The sequence below is a fragment of the Rhinolophus sinicus genome, linkage group LG07, assembly GCF_036562045.2.
Source record: "Rhinolophus sinicus isolate RSC01 linkage group LG07, ASM3656204v1, whole genome shotgun sequence".
NCBI lineage: Eukaryota > Metazoa > Chordata > Mammalia > Chiroptera > Rhinolophidae > Rhinolophus > Rhinolophus sinicus.
The window spans coordinates 93,227,957-93,252,801 of record NC_133757.1 but is presented as its reverse complement, the minus strand read 5'-3'; the positions used below and the strand labels follow the sequence as shown (position 1 = coordinate 93,252,801).

The 24,845-nt window shown below is 40.3% G+C and overlaps 1 protein-coding gene across 1 annotated transcript; it reads left to right on the top strand.

Moving 5' to 3' along the window:
• Window positions 1–204: 204 nt before the first annotated feature.
• Window positions 205–23,317, top strand: HPF1 (histone PARylation factor 1). The gene is made up of 8 exons (XM_019715181.2): window positions 205–352; window positions 3,848–4,007; window positions 5,955–6,144; window positions 7,342–7,440; window positions 13,453–13,603; window positions 18,082–18,169; window positions 21,061–21,233; window positions 23,072–23,317. The coding sequence occupies exons 1-8, from the start codon at window positions 305–307 to the stop codon at window positions 23,201–23,203; spliced, it is 1,041 nt and encodes a 346-aa protein (XP_019570740.1). The 5' UTR covers window positions 205–304; the 3' UTR covers window positions 23,204–23,317.
• Window positions 23,318–24,845: the final 1,528 nt, after the last annotated feature.

Here is a 24,845-nt window from a genome sequence, read left to right as displayed (position 1 = left end):
ACAAATTCTGGGGCCTGGGGTCTCAGGAGCATGCCTGGGAGATGCTTGGGTTGGGGGCATGGTTTGCCAGTGCAGACTAGGTAGAGAGAAGACGCCTGCTCCTCCCAGGCGGGAGTGGGCGGAGCCTCGGTCGCCCCTCCCCGCTCTGGGCCTAAAGGGGCGGGGCATGGGCGGAGCCTTTTTCCTAAATTGGCGCTCCGGCCTCGGCGCAAGGATTCGGATTGGTGGCTCTTGAACTCGGAAGCAGTCGGTGGCGCTCGGAAGCATCGGAGACGCGGGATTCTGCTGGCGCCGCAGCTGCAGAATGGTCGGCGGCGGTGGGAAACGCAGGCCCGGCGGGGAGGGGCAGCAGGTACTGCCGCAGATTGGGTCATAGCCAGGGTACCAAGGGGCAGCACGTCGCATTTATGCAGTAATCATAGAGCCTGCTGCGTGCCCGTGGGCGCGGGTTGCTCCGGGGACCCTGCCCAGGGCCGCTGTTTCCCAGAGCTCTGCTTTGGTTTGGACCCGAGAAGTTGCGCCTTTGCATCTAATGCCCTTCTCCCGGCGCGCTTCCTGGGGAAGCTGGTTTAGACAACCTACGGTTCATTCGTTCAACCAGCCAAATTGACTGGACACGAGTGCCAGCCAGGCGCTGTGCGGGACGCCGCGGATTCGGGGTGAATCCTGCCGCCCCTGCCCCACTTAGGGCCCCCGTCCTAGGGAGGCGGCGCACAAGTGAACAAACGTTGCTGTAACTCTTTTGTTTGGCAGTGTAGCCAAACAGTGTAGTAAGTGCTTTGGAAACATTGGAGGATTGAACAAGTCCGTGGGGGCTGTTAAGTCTTTTAGGGCAACTCACGCTTGAAAGCGTTCTTGAAGGCAGAGAAGAGAAATAAGGGGGTAAGAAATGAGAGGTTAGTGTAGAGGACGTTTGGACACAGCGGAAAGTTGGGCCTGGCTGGAGTCTGGAAGATGGGAAAGTAAGGGGTACCTGATCTTAAAGGCAGTAATGACGGAGGGGGGCATGAAGTAGGTGCGTTTTCTCATACTTTTAAACGACCTCAGAAGTTCGGTAACTGCAGTAGCAGTAAGGAGCCAGGCAGGAAAGAAGTGTCCTTGTGATAAGTCAAGTTTTAGAAAACTCACTCTGGCTGCCTTACAACTGGATAGGGTGAGACAGTGTTAGAAGGTCTGATTAACTGTTAGAGGGCCATGGCTCTGGGCTTTCGTTGTATTGGGTCCTGCTTTCTAGGAACACAAGGATAAATGTAAGTGCAGCCTCTGAAGGGTACAGCTGCCCTAAATTCTAGTTATTGGGGATTTGGAGATGCTTAACCCCTGTGTGAGGTAAGGCAGAGCTGAAAACCTTTGGTGCAGTGAACTGCTTTGACAGAGGGATAGTCCTTAGAAACAAAAGATCAAAAATGAGATGAGTCTATAGAGACTATAGCTAACAATAGCCAGCATTTATATGTTATGTGCTAGGACTGTTCTGTGTATTTTTATAAATAATTTATTCCTTATAACTACACTATGATATGGAGTACTACATATGCCCTTTGTGTAGATGAGAAAACAAGGCACAGAGAGGTTAAATAACTTGCCCAAGGTAACACAGCTATGCAAAACTGGCTTTCAGCAAAGGTACATTAAGGCTTTTCTTTCTAACATCTTAAGTCTGAGCCAGTCTTTGAAAGCTTAGCCAAAGGCGGTTAGAAAAACAGAAGGGAGGACAGGTCAGAACTTAATATGGTCTAACTCAGGGGTGTCCAAACTGCAGCCCATGATCCATTTTTAATTGGCCCGCAGCAAATTCCAAAAATATATTTAGTTTACTTAAATAAACCAGGTGAGGCAATAAGTACTTCACCTCAAGTGAGTGGCCCGGCTATTTGTGTATTTTACCGCATATGGCCCTGGGTGAAAAACGTTAAAAAAAGTTTGGACACCCCTGCTCTCACTGTTCCATACTTGTAGTTGGAGAAGCAGTGTAAAGTGGTTGAATCTGCTCAGGAGCCAGCCCACCTGGGTTTAAGTAAATCCCTGTTTTTTTCACTTTCTAAGTAGGACCCTAGGGGAAGTTCCTTTAGTTTCTCATCTAAAATGTGGATAATAGTATCCAGCTCATAAGATAGTTGTGAGGATAATCCATAGTTAAGGAGTTATTCCACAGAATGCTTAGAACAGTGACCTGGCACATAGTAAGTGCCTAATAAGTACTTTTTATTACATAGTGTTTTTACTATTCTCTTTATTACTGTTATTGTTTGCTATTAGAATCCATTTTTGGCTCCATATTTCAACAGCCTTTTTGTTAAATTTTTTATGATTTCAGACACATTATAATCCTTGGCATAATAAACTTACCATTGGCCAATGTGTGGTCCTCTTTTACCTTATTTATTAATATAACAAACACCTGTGAACCTACTGCCCACCAGAGGACTGAAACACAATAACTCTACACATTCCTCACCTGTCTGCCTAACTTCCTGTCGCTTACATTCAATGTAGCTATCATCCTGAATTTTGTTTTCCCTTGCCTTCTTTCTGTAGCTTTGTCACCTATGAGTGTATGCCTAAACAAGAATTATTTGTTGTCTTAAACTTCATAAAAAGGCTATCAGGCTTCAAGTAATCTTCAAGGACTTTTTTCTTCATTCAACATTCTAGTATGAAGACTGGTCCATATTGTTGTGTATAACTGTATTTCCTTTTCGTTAAGTGTAATATTCCATTGTTTGAAAGTCCTGTAACTATCCGTTCTCTGTCACTCGGTATTTGTTTTCATTTATTCTGTTTTCTGCCCTTAGCAACAGTGCTATCAAGAACATTCTTGTATGTCATCTGATTAATAAATACATTTTATAGGCTTTGAGTACTACTTAAAATGACATCAATAAATTTGAGCCTAATGGGAAAAGGAACATGATGACTGAGAAACATCTAGGTTCGAATTTTTTAATCTCAGCACTGTGGACTTTTGGGGCCAGATTAGTGTGTCCTAAGGGGTCCTATCCTCTGCATTATAGGATATTTAGCAGCCTCTTCCCCACTAAATGCCCGTAGCACCCTCCCTCCCCAAACTCACAACAACCAAAAAGCTCTCCAGACATTACTAAATGTGTTCCCTGGGGGGCAGAATTGATCCTGGTTGAGAAGCACTAATTTAGGTGGAGAGGAAGAATAAGAAGGAACTCAATCCAAAGAAAAGAATCTAGGTTTCTAGAAAGAAAAGCAGATTGCTACTTAAAATAAAGGTAAGTAACCTCCAACCAAGCATTTTGTCTTTATAGACACTTATCAAATATCTAATATGCATGATAAAACCTGGCATACTTACATAATGAACCTATATTGCAGAGATGTTGGAGACAAGTGTTATAACTTAGTCCTGGCATTAAAGGGCCTTTTGTGAAATAATTGTTTTAACTGGTTGTCTCCTTGTAACCAGTTACTTCTGACAATTTGCATCTGGTGTATTCACTGAATCTTTAAACAAAAGGCATAATGACATCCTATTTACCAAAAAGCAAAACTGCCTTTTCCTTATTCTTCTCTTCCTGCTCTTCACCTTTTCTTTTTACTTTGTGTTTTTGTGTTTTTTGTGTTTCCATTATCGTGGAGAAAAATAAAGACTTGCTGTGTGGGTCCCTTTTGACCACTATATATTATAAACTGTCCTTTTTTTCTTTGCCCAAGAGAATCCACAGATTTTACTCAGAAATACTATTGAGTTTAAAAAAACAAAAACAAAACAACACATGTATCTCAGAGTTGGGTGAGCAAAAAGGAGCAATTTTGTTATGTAAGGAGAGTTACTGAAATTACTTTTTGGAGAAATACTTTGTCTGCCAATTGTCAGGGTGAAAGAACAGTTGATGTGAAGAAGAGTAAATCCTGTGAAGCTGATGTCTCCAGTGACCTTCGGAAAGAAGTAGAAAATCATTACAAGCTTTCTCTGCCTGAAGACTTCTATCACTTCTGGAAGTTCTGTGAAGAACTTGATCCTGAAAAGCCAGCAGGTAAGTTGCTCCAGAATCACTCTCCTGCTTCTATGAGTGGAAAAGACGATAGGACACTGGACCAAAGATCTACACAGTTCATAGAAAAGGAACCTTTTCAGACATGTTTCTAATAAGAGAAATATAAAATAACTATAATAATGTCACTGTCACCTATTATCCTGGCAAAGGTAAATAATTTCACCATGTGCTTTGGTGAGGGTTTGAAGGAAAACGAGTCCTTTATGTTACAGGAGTGTTAGGTTGACTGATTAGTTCTACTTCTAGGAACTTGTCTTATGGATTCGGAGAACTGAAAATTATGTTCAACGATATTAACTGAAACTAAAAAGGAGAAATCGCTAACATGCCCGTCAGTAACACATCTATTCAGCGATTATTCATAGTTTTAAAAGCAGGAGTCAGATTTTTAGGCAATGATAAAGTATTATGTCTGAAAGATTTTAACTGAAATAGAAAAGAGTGTATAGGGTAAGCTCCCATTAGTATTAAAAAAAAAAAAAAAAAAAATGTAAAGGATACACACACATCCCTATATACTTACTATGTGCTTATACTGTCTCTGAGAGAATACACAAAAAACTGATAATGGTTGTTACAGAGTTACTTTTCACTGTTAACCATTTTGTATGGTTTAAATGTTATAGCATGGGGTGGGGGAGAGCAGCAATCTCCTACGTAAGCTATTTGATGGAAATGTACTTGTATATTTATAGGTAACTGAAGTTTGGCAGGATATCAAAATACTTAAACTGTAGCAACTTCTCTAACAAATCTATGACTGTGTACCAACATTACGGGTTAGCAAAGATGTTCACTAAAACATTGTTTAGAATAGTAAAAAAAAAAAGCAGTAAATGTTTATCTATAGTAGAATATGTATCTATAATGGAATATTATGCAGGTATTAAAAATTATGTAAAAGAACACTTAATAGCATGGGAAAATATTGTGAAAATTTAAGTGAGAACAGTATGGAGAGCAAAAAAAAATATTACAAAGCAGCATGCTCTCCCTTTAAAATATCTATGTTTATATCTGTGCATAGAGGGGGGAAATGCTCCTATATACCAGACTATGAACCTTCTTTTCAGTGGCTAGTGAGATGGGTGGTTTTAGTTTTTATATTACTTTAACAATTAGTGTGTGCTAGCCTAAGCTCCAGCTAAGCTGAACAGTTTTCCCCCTCCAAAGAAACTGCTTTTATTCGTGTTGCTGCTACTTCCAAGAATTTGCCTCCTCTCTCCGTCCCCACCTCCTACATATCCAGATCCTGCCTGGAGCGCTAATCTCCCTCTCAGAGAAGCAGTGAGGACCCTCAGATGTAAACGTGTACATCTGAACAGACTTCATGACTGGTTTTATTTACTACTCTCCCTCTGTGATCTGTGAATGGAGAAAGAAGAAGGCATCATCCAGCATTAGGGTTGGCCAAATAGATTGTCAAGGAGGCAAAGGAACCCCACAGTGATAATTAGCAGAAGTAGAGGGAAGAGGAAAGAAATGTTTACATTAAATATATTTTTTAATTAAGTAATTTACTTTCCTTAGTGCATACTCATTTGTTATATATCTTTTCTCTCCCTTAATCCGGGTGTGCTACAAGTATTTTAGGCTCACAAAAACATAGTGATGAGACAAGGTAAGTGTAGCTCTAATGTGCCCATAGGAATACAAAACAGTCTTGCTTTGGCCAAAATAAGAAACAGCAGGAGAGTCTGAAATGTAATCAGTGGTCAATTTAATCCTAAATGTAAGTGCCCCATTTTCATTGCTCTGATTTCTTTTCCATTGAGTGTTTATAACATCTTATAACATGTAACTAAAGACTTTATTTTACTTTACAAAGTTTTTAACGACAAATCGCTTAGAAATAGTTTACTGATGGAAGGCATTATGTCCTGTCTCCAGAAAGTTATTGTCTAAATAAACTTATTTAATTTATAGATTCACTTTCCGCAAGCCTTGGACTTCGATTAGTGGGTCCTTATGATATCCTTGCCGGAAAACATAAAACGAAAAAAAAATCAGCAAGCCTGAATTTTAACCTTCACTGGAGATTTTACTATGATCCTCCTGAGTTCCAGACAATTATTATTGGAGATAATAAAACTCAATTCCACATGGGGTATTTCAGGTAAAAGATTTTTTTTCCTCTCCTCTAAAATACAGCTACCATGCTTCTAATGAGTATAAACAGACGTTCACTGGTCTCACCCAAGGTGAAGGGCGTATTTCCCCCATACTGCTCATACGTGGGCCATCTGTCGTTCTGTCGTTGACATTTTAACCTACTCTAGGATGGGTGAACTCTAGGTTTAATGAACCTCACTGGTTTTTCCTGTGTGGCTATAAACTTTTTTTTTTTTCTCTTTTGGGTTCAGGGGAGCTCTTTTAGCCCAAGGAAGATAATTTAGAATAGCTGCTGTGACTTAAAATAGCCATCTGCTTCCAGGGTCAATAGAGTCAGCCGGTAGCTAAGAATGTGCTCTGGATTCAGATAGACCAGCCCTACTGTTTATTACGCAGGTGATGCTGTGCCAGTCATTCGTGGCTGTGAATTTCTGTGACTCAAATTCACTCTCTTGTGAATAATTGTACATACTAATGGGAATATTAAGGGGATTGCATGGATTTGTGCAAAATGCGGAGAATGTTAAAGAAGTAGAAGTAGATTGAAGGGGGAAATACCTTGTGCGCTTGTACTGGCAGAAATACTGTCATTTAAAGTCAAGATTAACTGAAAGATAACAGAATAGAGGAAGCAGAGGGAACGGGCCCAGGGAGAAGAGTTGTGATACAGTAGTGTGCACACAGAGCTGGGAATTGGGTGACATGGATTCCGCTTCTGGCTTTGCCATTAAACTACCGGGACCTTGGATGAGTCACTTCATCTCTCTGTCAGTTCCTTCAATTGTAAAATAAAAGAATTGTAAAATTACAAAAAAGACATACTTTTTTACTTTAGATCCTTTACCTCCAGTGTTTCATAATCCCATCTGTCCTGGTTCTTTGTCTTTTCCACCTTTTTAATTTTTTTCAGACTAAAACTGGGATTGAGAAGATGGTGTATAATCATCCCTATTTCTTTTGATAGGCCTAGTCCCCCTTTCTTTGTATTTAGGTATAAAAGGAACTAGGTCCTAAGAATCTTAATTTTAGGTTTTGTTATGTAAATAAGATTTGTAGATATTCCTAAGAAACTTAGAGCTTAAACCCAGCAGATTCCAATTAAAAAAAAAAAGTAGACACAAATTATTCATAGACCTAAAATTCTGCTTGCCTAATAACAAATTATGAGTGGCTAAATTCTTAATGCCTTTTGGTTAAACAGGGATTCTCCTGATGAGCTTCCTGTATACGTTGGTACCAATGAAGCAAAGAAAAATTGTATCATTGTTCAAAATGGAGATAATGTGTTTGCTGCAGTCAGGTAAGAAAATATCTTATTTCAATCCCTCTCCTATTTATAATATTTGTTTATTAATTTTTATGCTATAAGGGGAATTGAGGTAACCTAAAAATTCTGATTTCTAGAAATCATTTCTGACTTTTGCAAGTAGTCTTATCCATATTTCTATTCTTCTACTTTTAACCAAATATATATATGTATATAAAATTCTTATTTAACTATTTTATTGAATGAAAATATTACTTAATCTTAACCTCACTTGTCCCATGGCAAAATCATAAGATTTTTTTAGATATTTTAAACATTATTAAGAATTCATTGTAAGAATCCACTATAGGTCAAACAGCAAGCTTTTATACAGTACAGGAGGTGCTCATAGAATCCTTGGAAGGGCAATGGAGTGTCCCAAGCCTCGGAGAGTGACATTTGCGGCAGAACTGGCTCACCAGTGGAGTTACATCTGCCACCACCAGGCAACTGGAAAATCAAGAACTGCTGTTACAGCGAGTGGCTTCTGGACCACACTGTCTTTGACATAACCCATGCCAGTAAAATGGTGCCCTGCCCTCTTCCTCTCCACCTCCGTGAAGCTAAGGACCAGATGCTGAGATCGCAGCTGCAGCGGCCACGGAACAGTCGGATGCCTCTACAGCTCACTGGGGGACACAGTAGAAGCTCAGCCTCTACTTGGTACCTCTCCGACCTTTCAGATTTCAAAGTTGCATCTGCCTGAGAGAAGGTATTCCCCATGTGAGTCTGAGCTGAAGAATAGTATGTAAAATAATTCCATTTTCATATTGCCTAAAGCGCATAGAAAAAAAATCTAGATATACTCAGTTTTAATTTATCTTTAGACAACAAAATTAGGAGTGAATTCCCCCCCCTTTTTTTCCCTCTCATAATTTTAGTAATACTTTTGACCTCACTGACCTAAAAAGATCTCAGGACACCCCAAGAGTCCACAGACTATTCTTAGATGACTGCTATTTAGTTACTGGTGTAAAACATGACTTCATGTTAGAACTTCCTGGGTTATTGGTTAAAAGTACTTAACCTTGAGTTCCACAATTCCTACTCCTGGAGATCCCACTTCAGTACATCTAGAACAGGACTCAGGAATATTTTTTTAAAATACACATTCCAGGTATGCCTAAATGTAGCAAAATTATACTTCTCTAATTTTGATACTTAAGTTTCAAAAATTCATTCACATTTAATGAATGCTTTGTTTAGGGCCCAAGAACTATTTAAGCAGATCTGGTACTCCTTAAAAGAACTAATATAGTTTGTCTTATCTAACATAGCAGATCTTAGATGAACCCGTTAAGTAATCTTTTTCCTCTTGTCTGCTGCCCCAACTTTCTCTGCCACCCTAACTTGCTGTACTGGGAAATGTGCAATTATTGCCATAGGCAGTGATTTTTCAATCACTAGCCCAAGGTAACCTGGGAGTTTCTGATATGCAGTCAGATTTGAAACCACTAGCTAAGCACCACTTATCATAAGAATGGTGTGTGGACCCTTAGGGATCCCTGACACCTTTTAAGGTGGCCTGTGAGGTCAAAACTATTCATTATAATGATGTCATTTTTGCACCAATGGCACAAAGGTAATGCATGGTGGGTAATACTGTTGGTACCTTGACAGGAATCAGGCATTGGCACCAAATGAGCATCCAGTGTATAATTCATGGCAGTAATACAATGCCAGCATCATTTAAGACTGGCAGCGATGAAGCAGTAAAAATGTATTAGAGCTCTACCACTGAGTACACTTCTTTTTAACATTCTATGTGATGAAATGGGACATACGTAGAAAGTACTTCTGCATACTCAGGTGTCGGTTTGTCTCAAGGAAAAAGCTCCTGTGTGATAAGAGTTGTCAGCTAAACTTTTTCCCACTTTTACTTGAGTGATTAACAAACTAGTTATTCAGACATGGGTGGTATTTGGCAAACATTTTCTCAAATGAACCAAAAAAAAAATCAAACAAACTCCCCCCCAAAAAAAAAACCAAAAAAAAACACCTGACTGTATTTGTTGCCAGTGATTAAAATTCAAGGTTTCAGAAATAAAATTAGAATTGGGAAAACTTATAACCACCATTGTGAGCTTGACAGCTTCTCACTACCTGAAGACTTTTCTATTGAGACTTGTGGTAATATTAAGGTGATTTTTTTTCATATTGTGATATATTAGAGTGAATACAATGAAAAGTTTCAATATTTGGAAGATCTGCATAACTTAGAGAAGCAGTATTTTCCAAGTGACCATCACAGGAGTCATTCAAAGTTCAAGGTATTCCAATGGATTTTACTGTAAGAGTACAAAACGTTTATAGTATTATTTCAGTTTGTACTTGCCAATTTTAAGCATCAGAAAGCAAATTAGTAAGTTTGAGGCTGAGATACAAAAGCTTAGTACACTGGTATCAAGGTAGTCATAATGTGATAAGTGGAAGTCAGCTATTAAGTGCCTGAAATAGCCTTCATAGACACATTTTATCTAGGCCTTGTGTCATGCGGGGTGTCTGGTCCTGTTCCCTGCACAAGAACGCAGGACATGGTGAGGCCAAACGGGAACACCCACGGAGCCATGGATGGGGATTCACACCACTATATTCTCGCTGGCGGCTGGTGGAGACACAGGAAGCAGGCTCCACACGATGCACAACCTGCCATCCGCTTCTCTGCTGACCAACCAACCCCGCTTGCAAACTGCAGTCCGCTCTTGCTAGCTCAGCCACAGCAGTTACATCAGTGGCCAATGGCTAACCGGTAACAGCTGATGGCCATCTCATAACCGAGCCAGCACCTTTCCACGTGAGGCCGAGAGCCTGGAAACTGCTCTCTGGGACTCTGTCCCCCACTCTCCACCCCTACAGGGTCTCGCCTCACAGGCCCTCCCTTCTGTGGTCTCTCATTCAGGATTCTCAAGATGTCCCACAGATGCGAGGCCCAGTCACGCATCGTGGGAGGGTGTTAAAGTCCGTTGTCACGTTCAGTGATGCCAGCTGCTTGTGGATTGTACAGTGTATGAAACAACCATTGCACGTCCATCCTGGCAGCCCAGCGCTGCACTTCTTGCCCCATAAAATTGGTACTCATCATTCAATGACTTGGGGGCACCCACAGAGGGCGCACAGTGTGTAAGGGCGACCACTGTATGCCGCTGATCCGCAGCCGGACAGGGCCAAGCAAACATGAACCCCGTAGCAGTGTCCACTGCTATGAACGCATACATAGCATTGCGGGCCTTAGGCAGGGGTCCAATGTAATCCACTTGCCAGCGAGTGAGGGGCACCCTCCCTCGCGTAATCTGCTGTGTCTCCCAGGGGAGCCTCCGCCTTTGGGGGCTGTCCTAGGCACAGATGGCACAGTCATAGTAGGCATTTGCTATCTTCTGCCATTTCAAAGGCAGACACCAGCGTCTGCTCACCTGCCACATGGTTCAGCTTCCAGCGTGCTGCAATTTCCTATGTAGCCAATGGGCCACATCAGTGGCAGGAGCCCGTTCTAGCCATCGTACCTGTGCTAGGGCATCTGTTTGCTTCATCATTACCTGGGGACACTAAGGGGGAGTGATCTGTGACATGCATTAGGGTCACCTCCTTTCTCTGCCCTAGGTCCCAGAGGTCCTGCCACATGGCTTGATCCCACAGTGGACGGTGTCCTACCAACCAGTTTTGGTTTTTCTAGGTAGGGAGCCACAACATTAGGCCCTGGAACGCCGCCCAGCTGTCAGTACAAATAACTAGGGGCCCGGGCTTGTGGCTCATTATCATCCACACAGCCCGTAGCTCAGCCCACTGGCTACTCTGTCCCGTCCCAGTATTAAACCAAATGGTATCTGTTTTGGGCTGCACACCAATGCCGTCCAAACGGCTGTAGCTCCCTGGCTAGAAACCTCAGTATACCAGGCATCTACAGGTCATGGGAACCATGAAAGAATGGGAAGCTGGAGGCCCTCTCCACGCTGGCCGGAGAGCCATCCATGTCCTCCCACCCCTCCTCGGGGGTCCAACTCCTGAGAACAGTGGCCACCAGGTACCACACACTGGGGGGGCCACATGTCCTCCTGCCCAGGGTCAGACACCATTCCTACCTGGCCGGAATCCTGCTCTCCATGCCAGGTGTCCAATTAGGTAGAGGCCTCTGTAAAATGTCCACAACTCAGGGAGCCCACGGCAGCAGCAGACCACCAAAAGGAAGATGACGCTTGCTTCGGCCAATAGGGTGGCATGGCATCCGGAGGCTTGAGAGGACCACCAATTCACCGAGGGGTCATGTTTCTCCCAGGAAGGTCGCGTTTCCTGCTCCCAGCGCCACTACCCACGGGCTTTCCAAGACTGAGTGTTCATATGCACAAACTGCTCCACCATCCTTCAGAGAGCTTTGGCCGACACTGTACCCTGTTCGCGAAACTGAGCTTTCATACGTATAAACTGCTCCATTACCCCTTTGGAGATTCTGTCCAGCACCACACTGCTCACTGCACCATGTGTCATGCGGGGTCTCAGCTCCTGCTCTCCGCACAAGAATGCAGGATAAGATGAGGCCAAAAAGGAACACCCACGGAGCCATGGATGGGGGGTTCATACCACTATAGTCTCACTGGCGGCTGGGTTGGAGACACAGGAAGCAGGAGCCACACGATTCGCAATCCGCCGTCTGCTTCTCTGCCTCCCCACTTCCTAGCTGCAATCCGCACTTGCTAGCTCAGCCACAGCAGTTATATCAGTAGCCAATGGCTAACCAGTAACAGCTGATGGTCATCTAATAACCGAGCCAGCACCTTTCCACATGAGGCCGAGAGCCTGGAAACTACTCTCTGGGACTCTGGCCCCACACCTTGATAAATGCATAAGAACTTCTAGAGGAATGGGAAGGAGGGAGTTCTAGGCAATGGAACGGTATATGAAAACAAGTGGCACAGGGCACTTGGAGGCCTGTATGCCATGCCCGAGAGGTTGAGGACTATCAAGATTGATTCACCTACACCTGACCTTAATTTGCTTTCTATGGTTCATGTAAATATATTCTTGATACACAGCTGGATCTGACTAAATGTAACATTTAGAGTGTGTGTGCTGTAATCAGAAAACAATGATTTGCTGGTCTTGGTTTCTGTGGCACTTGAATCCACCCTTCCTTGCTCTATGATCTTGGGTAAATTGATTCTTCTCTGTTTCCTGATATGTAAAATGGGGATAAGAATGGCACCCACTGGAAACGTTCTAAGCTCTTTACAGTGCCCAGCTATAGCAAACTGTCAAACGTTAGCAGTGAGTGAAGTGCTTTTCCTCCTGGGAATCTGGTAGTGGCTCCAGAGGAGGGGGGCGTAGGGGGTTTACTGGTGTTCCCAACTGAGTGCGGTTTCCAGCTCTTCACTGTACTCTGGACCTTCTGCTCTGCTGGTGAAAATCTTAACCTGCTTATGATAAAATGATTATTTCTGTACCTGGCATTAGTATACTGTACTATTCATATGCCTTCAAAAATTGTTTTGGATTATGCTTTTGTATAAGTTTATAACGTAGCTTTGCTTTATTTTTCATTTTCTAAATTTACTTAAAACACATTTCAAGGTAACATTTTTAAAGATCTGCTGATCTAGGTATTCTAACAGTGTCCCCTGTCTCTTTAAAAATAAAAAATCCTTTTTGGTGTCTACATACTGTTTTTTTCTGTTATGCCAGGCTTCTCCAAAGCAGTATATCAAGTGATGCAATTTAAAACTCGGCTTAATCTCAGCTTTTTAAATATCCCTTAATATGTTTATTGTTGACATTAGAAATAATACAAATTCGAATCATGTTTGCTGTTTCTGTGGCTGAAAGCTTTTTTATTAATATTTCCTTTCCCTCTTTTGAAAAAACCTATTAGGGATTATGAGGAAACGGTTGGTAATTATTCTGCAGTCTTTCTCTTGTATGAAATTTGATGTTTCATAACTTAGCTCCCTTACCTTCCCAAGGCCTGTGTACTTAGTTCAGTGGCCTGTAATGTAATGAGGGTTTTTACTTCTTTTTCAGATTATTTTTGCTGAAAAAACTCAAAGAAGTAACAGATAAAAAGAAAACTAGTCTCTTGAAAAGTATAGATGAAAAACTCACAGAAGCAGCCAGAGAACTGGGATACTCAGTGGAACAAAGAACCATGAAGATGAAACAGAGAGATAAGAAAGTATGATTTAAGTCTGGTAGTCACTATTTTCATATGTGTTTTTTTTCCCCTCTTGACTCTGTGCCATCTGCCCCATCCTAAGAAGAGTGGCTGCCACCCCTCAAGCTCCCTTTAGGGCTGTCCAGTACCCGGGTTGCCAGAAGAATGGCACTGGTGCTGGGCTTGGGTGGCCTTGTAGGTTGACAGGTTGAGTCCTGTATCACCACTATGGTTGCATAACCCATGCCAGTATTCCCCACTCTTTCATTAATCTTGTTTTCCTAGTTACTCATTTCATAGAACTGAGGGAAAGCAGCTTTATACGTAATATTTACTTAAATTTTTTTTTTAATGGATAAGGTCTGTTGATTTATCAAGGGTTTTTTTTTTGGGGGGGTGGTTTTGTAAAGCTACACCTTACAATACTTTAGTTAATGGTCTCAATGGTGATTCCTTTTGAGAGACAATATGTATTATGGGTTAATTTCCTCCAGTAAATGTAGGTCTAAGCAGTCCTCTCTTCTTTTCCAATATTTCCTTTTGCATCTCTCCTAATGCCTGCAGTGTAGGGAGTGTTTTATAAATGTCAAATACTTTTGGGTTTTGGATCCTTTTGGTTTTTCACATATAAATTTCAGAGTAAGTTCACAGACTAGCTAGAACAATGCTTTGGGGTAAATGAGAATGCTGTAAGAGTTTGTTCTTATAACCTCTGGGGAGGAAGGACTATTTGTCACTGTGGGATGAAGGCACCCCAGTCTCCTCCAGCGTCTCACCATTGTCTGCTGTGGCTGATTCATCTCAACATTCTAGGCCAAATGAAGTACTAGTTATTCCTGGATAAACTAGTACTGGTAACTGAGTGCTTTAGGGCACTTATTGAAAATCCTACTTCAGTTCTTTTTCTGATCTTGACTCAACTGCAGGTAGATGTTCTGATAAATTACAGTCACGGAATTAGTGTTAGCAGTTAGTTTTCTTCAGTCCTAAAATCCAGAAAGTTTCTATAAGTGCACATTTGAATGAACTCATTGCGATATGGCATTTTTAAATTACTTTAAGATTTTATGTTGCCATTTTACCTTCTGGTTTTCATAGGGAGCCTCTCCCACTGCATGAGTAGAAGGGAGGGTAGTATTTTTCACTTACTATGTATTCCCAATGTGTCTTGACTTAAGACTGAGCTTCTGTATACAAATGTTAGCAAATTCTTTCATCAGAGCCTTGTTTTATTTTTCTGCTGTCAACTATCATTTCAGATGAGAGTTCCTTAATTATCCCCCAAAACTATAAATAAGCCATGATTTGGGTTTAAACTTCATAGGTATGTTTGTCCTGGCCCCATCCCCTGTGAGTTTTGGGGAGGAGTTTTTTTGTTTTTTTTTTACTATTTTTTACAAAAACAGCTGGTAAAAACAAATACAAAGAAAAAACAGCTTATAAGACAACCATGATTTTATTCTCCATGCTGATTGTTATGCTTTTAGATCCTTTTATATGTATAAGTTTATCCTTTATTGTTATTGTGAGATCTTCATTTAATTCACGTTTCTAGTCCTGAAAAACTCAGTTCTACTAGTATAGGTGAGTCAGTGACTTGGTCCTTCTGTATGAGAGGAATATCCATTGTAGTATAATACAGCATTATATACTAGAAATCAACGTTTTTATACTGGCAGTATCTTGTAGTGCTTTGAAATGCAGAGTCCTTATATGTTACCTCATTTGACCCTTACAAAAAAACCTGCAAAGTAGGAAGTATCATCTTATTTTATAGATAAGTCAGTTGAGGTTTACAGAGGTGTTTGTTCCTTGTCCAAAATTGTGAGACAGATCTGAAACCTAAATTCACATCTTTAATATTGAGCATTCTTTCACCCCATCTTTTTACTAATTGGCTGTATGCCACTTTACTTTTTATATACCTAGATTTAATGATTAAAAATGAACTTTGATTTAATAGTATTGTAAAATGAGGGTATATCATTCCATCAACCCGATTCTAATGCCTTAGAATATCTCTACCCTTGTACAGAGTTTTCCTGAATTTGTAATCCTATTCTTCATAATAAAATTAGGATTCTGATGCTTTGCTAATAATTGTTACCTCTTTATAAACAACTAGTACAGTTAATCATCTGAAAATACATACCATGGTTTTTGTTGTGTGTCAGCCTAAGTGAAGCAAAATAAGTATATATATCACTGTTTTCTTTTTCTTTCATTCTCAGTACTGATTTATCACCTGGTTTTTATGCTTAATGCATTACGGTTATCACTTCACAGTGCTAAGTTTAACATCTACCTCATAATTTTGAGTGGCTGCAGAGTTTTGTGCTTATGCTCAAAGTTTAGGTTGCTTAACATTTTTCACTAACAACCCTGAGGTAAATATCCTTTTATACCTTTATTTGCATATTGATCTGCTTATTTCCTTAGAAGAAATTCCTAGACATAGTATTGCCAGGTCTGAAGTGGTTTAAGGTGATTGTGTGAGTGTATTTGTGTTTTGTTTTGCTTGTTTTTAATTTTGTGGGGGTTTTGTTTGCAAAACTACCCTTTACAAGAATTATATAGTCCTACCAGCAATGTGTGAGTGCCTGTTTTCCTCATATCTTTGCCAGTACTGGGTATTCTCAGTCCTTTTAATTAGCTTTAATTAGCTTAATTCTTTTATTATAAAGGGCATTAAATATTTTTCACTGATCTGTTGGTCACTTATATTTCTTTTGTGAACTGGCTGAACTTTGCCCATTTTTCTATCAGAGTTAGAATTAGTCTTTTTTTTTTTTTTTTGGAAGGAGAGCAGGACTTTATTGGGGAACAGTGTGTACTTCCAGGACTTTTTTCCAAGTCAAGTTGTTGTCCTTTCAATCTTAGTTATGGAGGGTACCATTCAGCTTCAAGTTGTTGTCCTTTCAATCTTAGTTGTGGAGGGTGCAGCTCAGCTCCAGGTCCAGTTGCCATTGCTAGTTGCAGGGGGCGCAGCCCACCATCCCTTGCGGGAGTCGAACCGGCAACCTTGTGGTTGAGAGGATGCGCTCCAACCAACTGAGCCATCTGGGAGCTCAGTGGCAGCTCAGCTCAAGGTGCCATGTTCAATCTTTAGTTGCAGGGGGCGCTGCCCACCATCCCTTGCGGGATTCGAGGAATTGAACTGGCAACCTTGTGGTCGAGAGCCCACTGGCCCATGGGGAATCGAACCAGCAGCCTTCGGAGTTAGGAGCACGGAGCTCCAACCGCTTGAGCCACCGGGCCGGCCCAGAATTAGTCTTTTTTTTAACCTGTTTTAATTTGAGAGTTATTCTTTTCCTTTATTTTTAAGACTTCCTTATAGTTTGAAGACGTTAGTTTTATTAAGTTTATTGTGTATATATATATTTAGCATATATTTTTTATCAATTAATTTTTCTTTGTTCTTGATTTATTCTTGATAGATTTCTTGTGTAGTTGAACCCATAAGCCTTTTCTTTGTCTAATCCAAAATTATTTTTTAAATTTGCCTTTCTATTCTTGTAGTAATTTTAAGGTTTTATTTTTACATTTAATCCTGAAATCCAACAGCAAGTTTTTTTGGCATAGAGAGTAGGATATAACTATGACTTCATTTGTTTTTTTCCCAAATGATGAGTGAGCAATTGTCTGCAAACTTATTTTGAATAATGTCTCTTCTGGTGGCTTAATAAAAAATAATGAAAGCAAACAGTGGGGACATTATAGTACAATAAGATACAGAAACTTGGGTGGAGAGGACTTGAATCAAGTTGATTTTGGGGGTTGTGTCCTCTCTCAGGAATTTTCACTGGACCACACAAAGAAGGGGAATATTTGAAGCAGATGTTTTGTTAAGACCTAAGAATAAATGTCACTAGTGTGAATACAAAGAATACAGCCTGGAAAAAGGTTATGATGGTGGTTGTGGTTGGGTCTGTTTTGTCTTTGAAGATTACTACTTGAAAGCTCACTGGTTATGTTCTTTAACCCACAAAGGGCACCACAAAACTAGAAACTGCCCTGCTTTGGGGAAGTTTACACAGAAGCTTGCATTTTCCAGGTAAAAATAGTGGGCCTGACTTTGGCAAGATGGATGAAAGGAATTGTCCTACCACATCTCTCTGCTAACAAAAACTATTCCATCTAGGCCCAGTTCATTACGCTTTCTACCTAAAAGATATTTTGACCTTAGAGGAAACTGATATTCTGGCCTTCCTCCTGTAATAGGGTGCATTGGCATTCTGTTCTCAGTCACGATGCGGACTTGTAAATGACTGACACAATAAAAGCCAATTATTTCATTGTTTTATAGTTACTTGAAGAGCTTAACTTTTAGCTATTAAACTTTGCCCTGGCATCCCGATTTACTGAAATAAAATGTCATTGAATATTATATTTTGACAAATGTTGAGGGTTTGTATGTTTTCTTGTTTTGGTTTGGCTGTGTTGTGTGTGTGTGTGTGTCTATTTACCATGATTAAATTTTATAATTTTCTTTAACTTAGGTTGTGACAAAGACCTTTAATGGTGCAGGCTTGGTTGTCCCAGTAGATAAAAATGATGTTGGGTACAGAGAGCTCCCTGAAACAGATGGTAATGTATTTCTTATATAAACACGTACATATATGAATGTCTATGTTAATACATGATGTGGAGGAAGGTTTTCCATGTATTGAAAAGTAGGTAAATGCATATGCTTTTCATGGGACAGTCACTAGACCTTCATGATGAAGAGCAAGCTCAGGTTTTCGTGTCAGCCGGGTCTGAATTAAAATTGGGTTTATAGCTTTGTAACCTTAAGCAAATGATTTAACCTCACTAAACCATATCTGTTTTTATCTGTAGAACAGTTAATGATGGTGGATACCATTTATAGGGATATTTGGAGTATAAAAGAGTATGTCAGGTGCTTAGCACAGTGCTTGCCTTACAGTGCTTAAAATACGGTATTTATAAGAGTTTAAGGAATTTTAACCTATTGCCTAGGTACCTTTTCCGAACTATTTCAGAACCTTTGACATTAGGCAACAATATAAAATAGTAATTATTAAAATAGTATGTTTCTGTATCATCTGTATGTAAAACAACTTAGTCTTCAGAGGCCCAAGATCCTGAACTACTTCATCTGTAAGTATAAAAACACTTTGAAAATGGGCTATTCATACACAAAATCTAATTACCGTGATTCCCAAAAAAGAACACCTAACTGGAAAATAAGCCCTAGCATGATTTTTCAGGATGACACCCCCTGGACATAAGCCCTAATGCGACATTTGGAGCAAAAACTAATAGAAGACCCTGTCTTATTTTCGGGGGAACATAGTATTTCTATGTTTATGTTGCGAGAAGAAAATCACAACTCTTTCCCCTCCTGTTTCCCCCCTTCCTTTGAACATCCCTGTTGGCATTCCCTTATTTATCGTCCTGTTCAGGGAAGATAAAACTTAGAGGGAAATCAAATTTAGCACTTCCTTAAGGAAGAACCCAGTATCCCTGCGTATGTTCAAGCATGTGTAATATTTTGGCCATCCATTTTTTAGAACAGAACCAAACAACCTTGGGTATTAGCCTCTGGGATTGGAACCTGGAAATCTGCATTTTTAACCACTTCTCTAAAGCAACTGTTCTCAAACTTTTGTGCAGTCTCTAACCAGTACATTGAGATGTCTTATATCACATTTACTCATTTTTGCTGGATTCATGTTAGAGGAATTCCATGGGGAAAACGAATATAGCTGAGGTATATTATGGCTATTGAGCACTTCAAATGCAGCTAGTATAATTGAGATAAATTTGTAATTTTCATTTAAATTCAAAACGTGAAAGTATGTAAATTTTTTTTATATTACATGTTGAAATGATACTATTTCGGAAAGCTGGATTAAATATGTTAAAATTAGTTTTACATATCTTGTACTATGGCTATGAGAAAAAGTTGTTACCTGTAATGTGTTGCCTGAATATGTATAATATAATGTTGGCCTAATGTTGTCCCACATCTCCTCCCCGAAGCCAGAGGTAACCAGTCTGTGATGGGGGAGGCAGCAGGGAGGCCCGAGTAACTTACTGTTCCGTCTTCTGCTTCCACTCTTCTATCTCCCTCTGTGCACTAGTCTACTGGAAGCTTTAACACGCAGAATTACTGTCTTGTTTGGGGAAGGTTGAGAACACTGGTTGCAGAAACAGCCATCTCTAAAACTTCAGGGATGGGGGGGTGTTCAATTGTAGCGCCCTGGAATAGACCGTTACGCCATCCTGGTTGTGGTTCTGGGGTTTTATGTCCAAGATCATTTTTATTTATCTTTCCTTTTTTCTAATATCCTACATAGTAGATCCCTCTGCAGTTTAGTTATTTTTGAATGAGAAGTGCTAGCCACACAAAGGGCCTAACATCACCTTGCCCCTGCCTAGAGCTGTTTGCCAGGAGGCATAATTGGTGGTTTGTTCGGCAAATCACAACTAATATGATACTCGTATTCCGAAGTAAAAAGCCCTAGTATATCTTTACCACCCTTGATAATCCTTATACCTTATATTTGAAGTCACTATCAAGAGTATTGTACCTCATACATGTAAGTTAAAATCACGTATCATTCTTAGGTGTGATTATTAAGGTTAAACCAGTCCTTGTCCCCCCAGTATTGTAGCTACTTTGTTTAAAGATGTGTTTTGTTGGTTTGAGTAATATCCATTCTTTTCACTACTGGCATATCCTCAAGGAGGGATGATTGTCAAAAAGGAAGCCTAGTTAGATACCTTCATTCTCATACACATCCTGAGATCTGACACACATGGGCATCTAGAAAGTAGTGAAATGTCTAAAGCCAATATAGAAACGTGAGATCACTGTTCTTTTCATTTAGATAAACGTTAGAATTTTTCTTTGTGTTCTTACCTCAAATTCATGGCCGCACTTCCCCCACTTTGGTAAAGGTTTAATTTTGCAATGATTTCTTATGTTACATTGTCGTTTTTTTTCAGTAAGGTAGGACAGACAAAAAAGTAAACTTTGTCTGTTTGGATTAAAAAGAAAAATCTAACTCCTAATATGGACTTGGCCAGGGGTGGGCTACATATGATCTGTTGCCATATTGTTTTGTATTTTTCCAACTATTTACAATTGGAAAAACATTCTTAGCTTGAGACCAGTTAAAAACAGGAGGTGGGCCAGGTTTGACCATTGTTTGCCAATCCCTGGACTAGCCCACAGGACATGGTTGAAAACTTAGTAAAATCATGACTGCAGCTAGAGCCATTTTGAAACAGTCACACTTCGCTAATACAAGAAATCACTTTGGTAAGCCATTTTTATGCTTGAATCTTAAGTAGAAAAATTATAAAATTGCTATTCTAAATTACAGAGCCACCCAAGGTTACATCAGTTGTATTGAAAAGTCCTATGAGGAAACACCCCAGCTTACAGTGTCTTTCGATATTTGAAGGCGGTTATAGATCATCTTTTAATAATCATTGATTTCTTTCAGCCAACCTCAAGAGAATTTGCAAGACAATTGTTGAGGCACCGAGTGACGAGGAGAGACTGAAAGCTTTTGCTCCCATCCAGGAAATGATGACTTTTGTGCAGTTCGCCAATGATGAATGTGATTATGGCATGGGGCTCGAGCTGGGAATGGACCTCTTCTGTTACGGCTCACATGTGAGTAACAAACCCACCAGACCTCACTCCTCTCCCCCATACTCACGCAGGCACGTGAGAGCCCCAGGTTCTAGCACGGGTGGGACATGGATTTCCAAAGGAACTTTTGAAGTGACTTTTAAGCAGATGTTCTAAAAATATTTATTTCAAATTTATCTTGTATTCTGGCAAAGGGGATTCAACCAAGCTATTTGCCTTCAGGTGTAAAGCGAATTTACTTACTAGTATTCCCGGGTTGTGTGTGTGTATGGGTACGCACACACCTTTCCTGAGGCTCCATTTCATTTTCTGTTGTGGTGCTAGGGGGTGGGTATTTGTTTGAATTCCTAGATGAAGAACAACTTCTATTTTAAAACAGGCTTTACACTATATTATTTAAAATATGAGATGCTATTATTTGCTATTTGCTCATTAAATAGGAAAACCTACCTTACAGTTAAATCAGTGCTTATTCAACTGTAGTTCCTGCAAAGTCAAAGAGGCAGTAAGGTGTAGTGGGTACAATGTGTTTTTAGGGCTAAACTGTTTGGTTTTACATCACGTTTTCCCCACAAAAAACATTGGGCACTTTTCCAACACCAGTGTAGTCTCCTTACCTACTAAGTGTCTGCATACTTGGCACACAGACCATTTAATTCTCCTTTAACCTACGGTGTCACCTGCGAAGCACAGAGAGGTAAAGCATCTTGCTCAGGTTCACACAGGCAGCCTGGTTCTACAGTCAGCGTCTAACTCAGTAACTCCCAAACTGTAAAGTGCATAGGACTCACTCGGAGATATTGTTAAAATGAACACTGTTTCAGAGGACCTGGAGTGAGGCCTGAGATGCTGCATTTCTATACAGGCTCCCAGGGGATGGTAGTGCTGCTCGCAAGACTAACCCAGCAGCTCTCTAACTTTAGCACACGTCAGAGGCACACAGAGAGCATTCAAACACAGATGGGTTCACCCACCCCAAGTCTGCCTGACTTCTCGGGTGCGTCCTAAGAATTTGCATTTCTGAAGAAACCCAGTCAGGCTGATAGCGCGGGTCAGGGGAGTCTAATTTGAGAACTGGGCTCTAAACCACATGACTGCCTTTCTCATGTGGTTATCAGTAAACATAAAAAATGTTTACCAGCCAGAATGATAGTCCTTGACCAACCAGAATAGTGCTTGGCTTGCCAGAAAATATGAACCAGCTTAATAGAAAACAGGATTGTTGTGAGAATTAAATGAGAGTATATGAAAAGGTTTATTAGCACAGTATTTAGCATATAGTAAGTGCTTATAAATGTTTATCATCATCAAAAGCATTGCGAGTTTTTCTTCTACTGTATGTGCAATAGCAGTAGTGTAAGTCACTGATAAACCTAAGGCAGTGACTTAAGGGATGGAAGGATGCAGGGTGGGGGGTGGGGAGAAGGAATTTTAAGATAAAGAGGAGTAAGTGTTTTGAAAACTCATTCAGAACCTATTACAGTATCGACTAAGGAAAATAACGATTAAAATCTTAACTGGTGGGGTATACACTGAAAAGAAAAAAGCATTTGGGTATTAGTTTGGAGCAAAAAAATGGTGGATAGACCTAATCTAAGGGAATGGGGAAGCCTACATTTTTAACTTGGTTTTCTTCTGAATTTTCTTCGAGACATGCTATCAGCCGTAGAGCTACCAGATTGCCTGCCCTTGGACAGAATGCCAGGTGTCTGTCTCAAAATTCACTGTCCTCATCAATTGAGAAAGTAGCTGAAATGATTTGGAGTACGCTTTGTTAAACAAGTCCTTTTTTTCATGTGTTCTGTTACTTACTAGTGCATCTGCTATATTCTCTGCTTAACATTATTTTTATTTTTCAGTATTTTCATAAAGTTGCTGGCCAGCTTTTACCTCTTGCATATAATCTGTTGAAGAGGAATCTCTTTGCAGAAATTATTGAAGATCATTTGGCAAACAGAAGTAAAGAGAACATAGACCAACTTGCAGCCTGAGGGAGAGTTGGCTTTCTTTGGTGTACAGTATTTTAAAGCATTAGTATTAAGCTTGTGATTTCTTTTCTTTTTTAATGAATACATAAAATAAATGGATGGAAACACTTACTAAAACTTTCCTCTCTTCTGGCCTGGTTTTTTCCTGTGCAAATAAGTGGCAGTCCAGTTATCTACATGGTGCAGCCCTGGTCACATCTGAAAGAAAGTCATCCTCTAATGTGTCGCAGGAAGTCTCTGCCTGATGCCTGGGGTAACTAGACTCGCCTCTCCTCCCCGGGAGTCCTCTTTCAGTATTTAACATGGGCAACTAAGAATTTATTTCTGAGATGTGAGTTAATAACAGCTGCAGCTCTAAGGATGAGATTTATGGGGGTGGGGAAGGCAACTCATGGCACTGTAACCTGCACTCTCCCAGAATGCCTCATCCCGGACCTAACAACTGCATTGTAACAATATCTCCAGCTGACTCATAGGTATTCTTCCCACAAGTAGTCCAGTTGTCCCATTAGGAATATTCTTTAACCAAACAGTTCTTTGACTCAGTATTTACTAATTAATATTGCATAGTATATTGATATATAGTATAACATAGGAATCAATATACCATTCATTTAAAGTTTCCATTGCAAATTACTTCATGGGATTTCCACTGTATCTGTGGATACGTGTGTTGTACCAGATTCAGATCCTCCTTACACATGACCAAATGTCCTTTACCTTAAAAACAGAGCAAGCCACGAAACGCAAAATAATAAACTTTGTAGATTATGCTAAAGAGCCTATAAGCTTTCCCCCTTTCATATGAAGTGCAAGGTAGCAAAACCCTCTGGTCATCGAGTTTAGCCCCCACATTTTGTAGAAGACTGACTTGACGTACCCAAGAACTTTTGTTGAATAGTCAGTCTCCAACGTTACTGTCAGCTGTGCCTTCAAGCAGATTTGAGATACTTAATCTTTTTGATAAAAGGTTCCTTTTAATAGATTATTAAAAGGAAACACTTCCGGTGAGAACTTGTGAGTGGCATGCCTCATCTCCACAGTTGCACTGTAAGCTTTTAAGAACCTATGTTTTATGAGTATATGTTGCCCTCAGTAACACAAACCATTGAATATATATAGGTGGTTGGAGAAAAATACAACCAAGGAAGACTGGTCTCATTTTAACCTCAAGTTGGTCATGCTGCTGCCCATCAACCCTACTTTTACATTTTTCCTCAAACATGGCAATACTTCCCCCTGCATCCTCAGTTAATTTCAGTGAGAAGAGCAATCAAAATAACTTCCACAAGATCTCACCGCTCTACTACGTGCGCATTCCTGTTCCTACGAATGTTGCTTACTGTCCCACTCAGTGCCCGAGATGTGCCATCCTGATAGCTAGTCAAGGACCTCTCTGTCTCTCTCGGATCATCAGTCTTCCCTCTCAAACATTCCCATCAACAAAAGCTATCATATCCTGCACCGTAAAACAAAATACCCTTTATCACACATCCCTTTTCTGAAAAACAGGAAGAACTATAATAGCTGCCTCCATCTGAAACTCCCCAAGTTACCAGTTATCTCCACACTGGACCATTTTCAGTCCTTCGTCTGTCTATCAGCGACACCTGACAGTTGCTCCTTCAAACTATTCCTCACTTGG

Bases quoted from the DNA above. Each gene is read 5' to 3' on its own strand.
- HPF1 (XM_019715181.2), top strand. From the start codon at position 305: ATGGTCGGCGGCGGTGGGAAACGCAGGCCCGGCGGGGAGGGGCAGCAG. The intron at 4,008-5,954 runs GTAAGTTGCTCC...TTTAATTTATAG, and splicing joins TGATCCTGAAAAGCCAGCAG to ATTCACTTTCCGCAAGCCTT. The intron at 18,170-21,060 runs GTAATGTATTTC...GATTTCTTTCAG, and splicing joins AGAGCTCCCTGAAACAGATG to CCAACCTCAAGAGAATTTGC.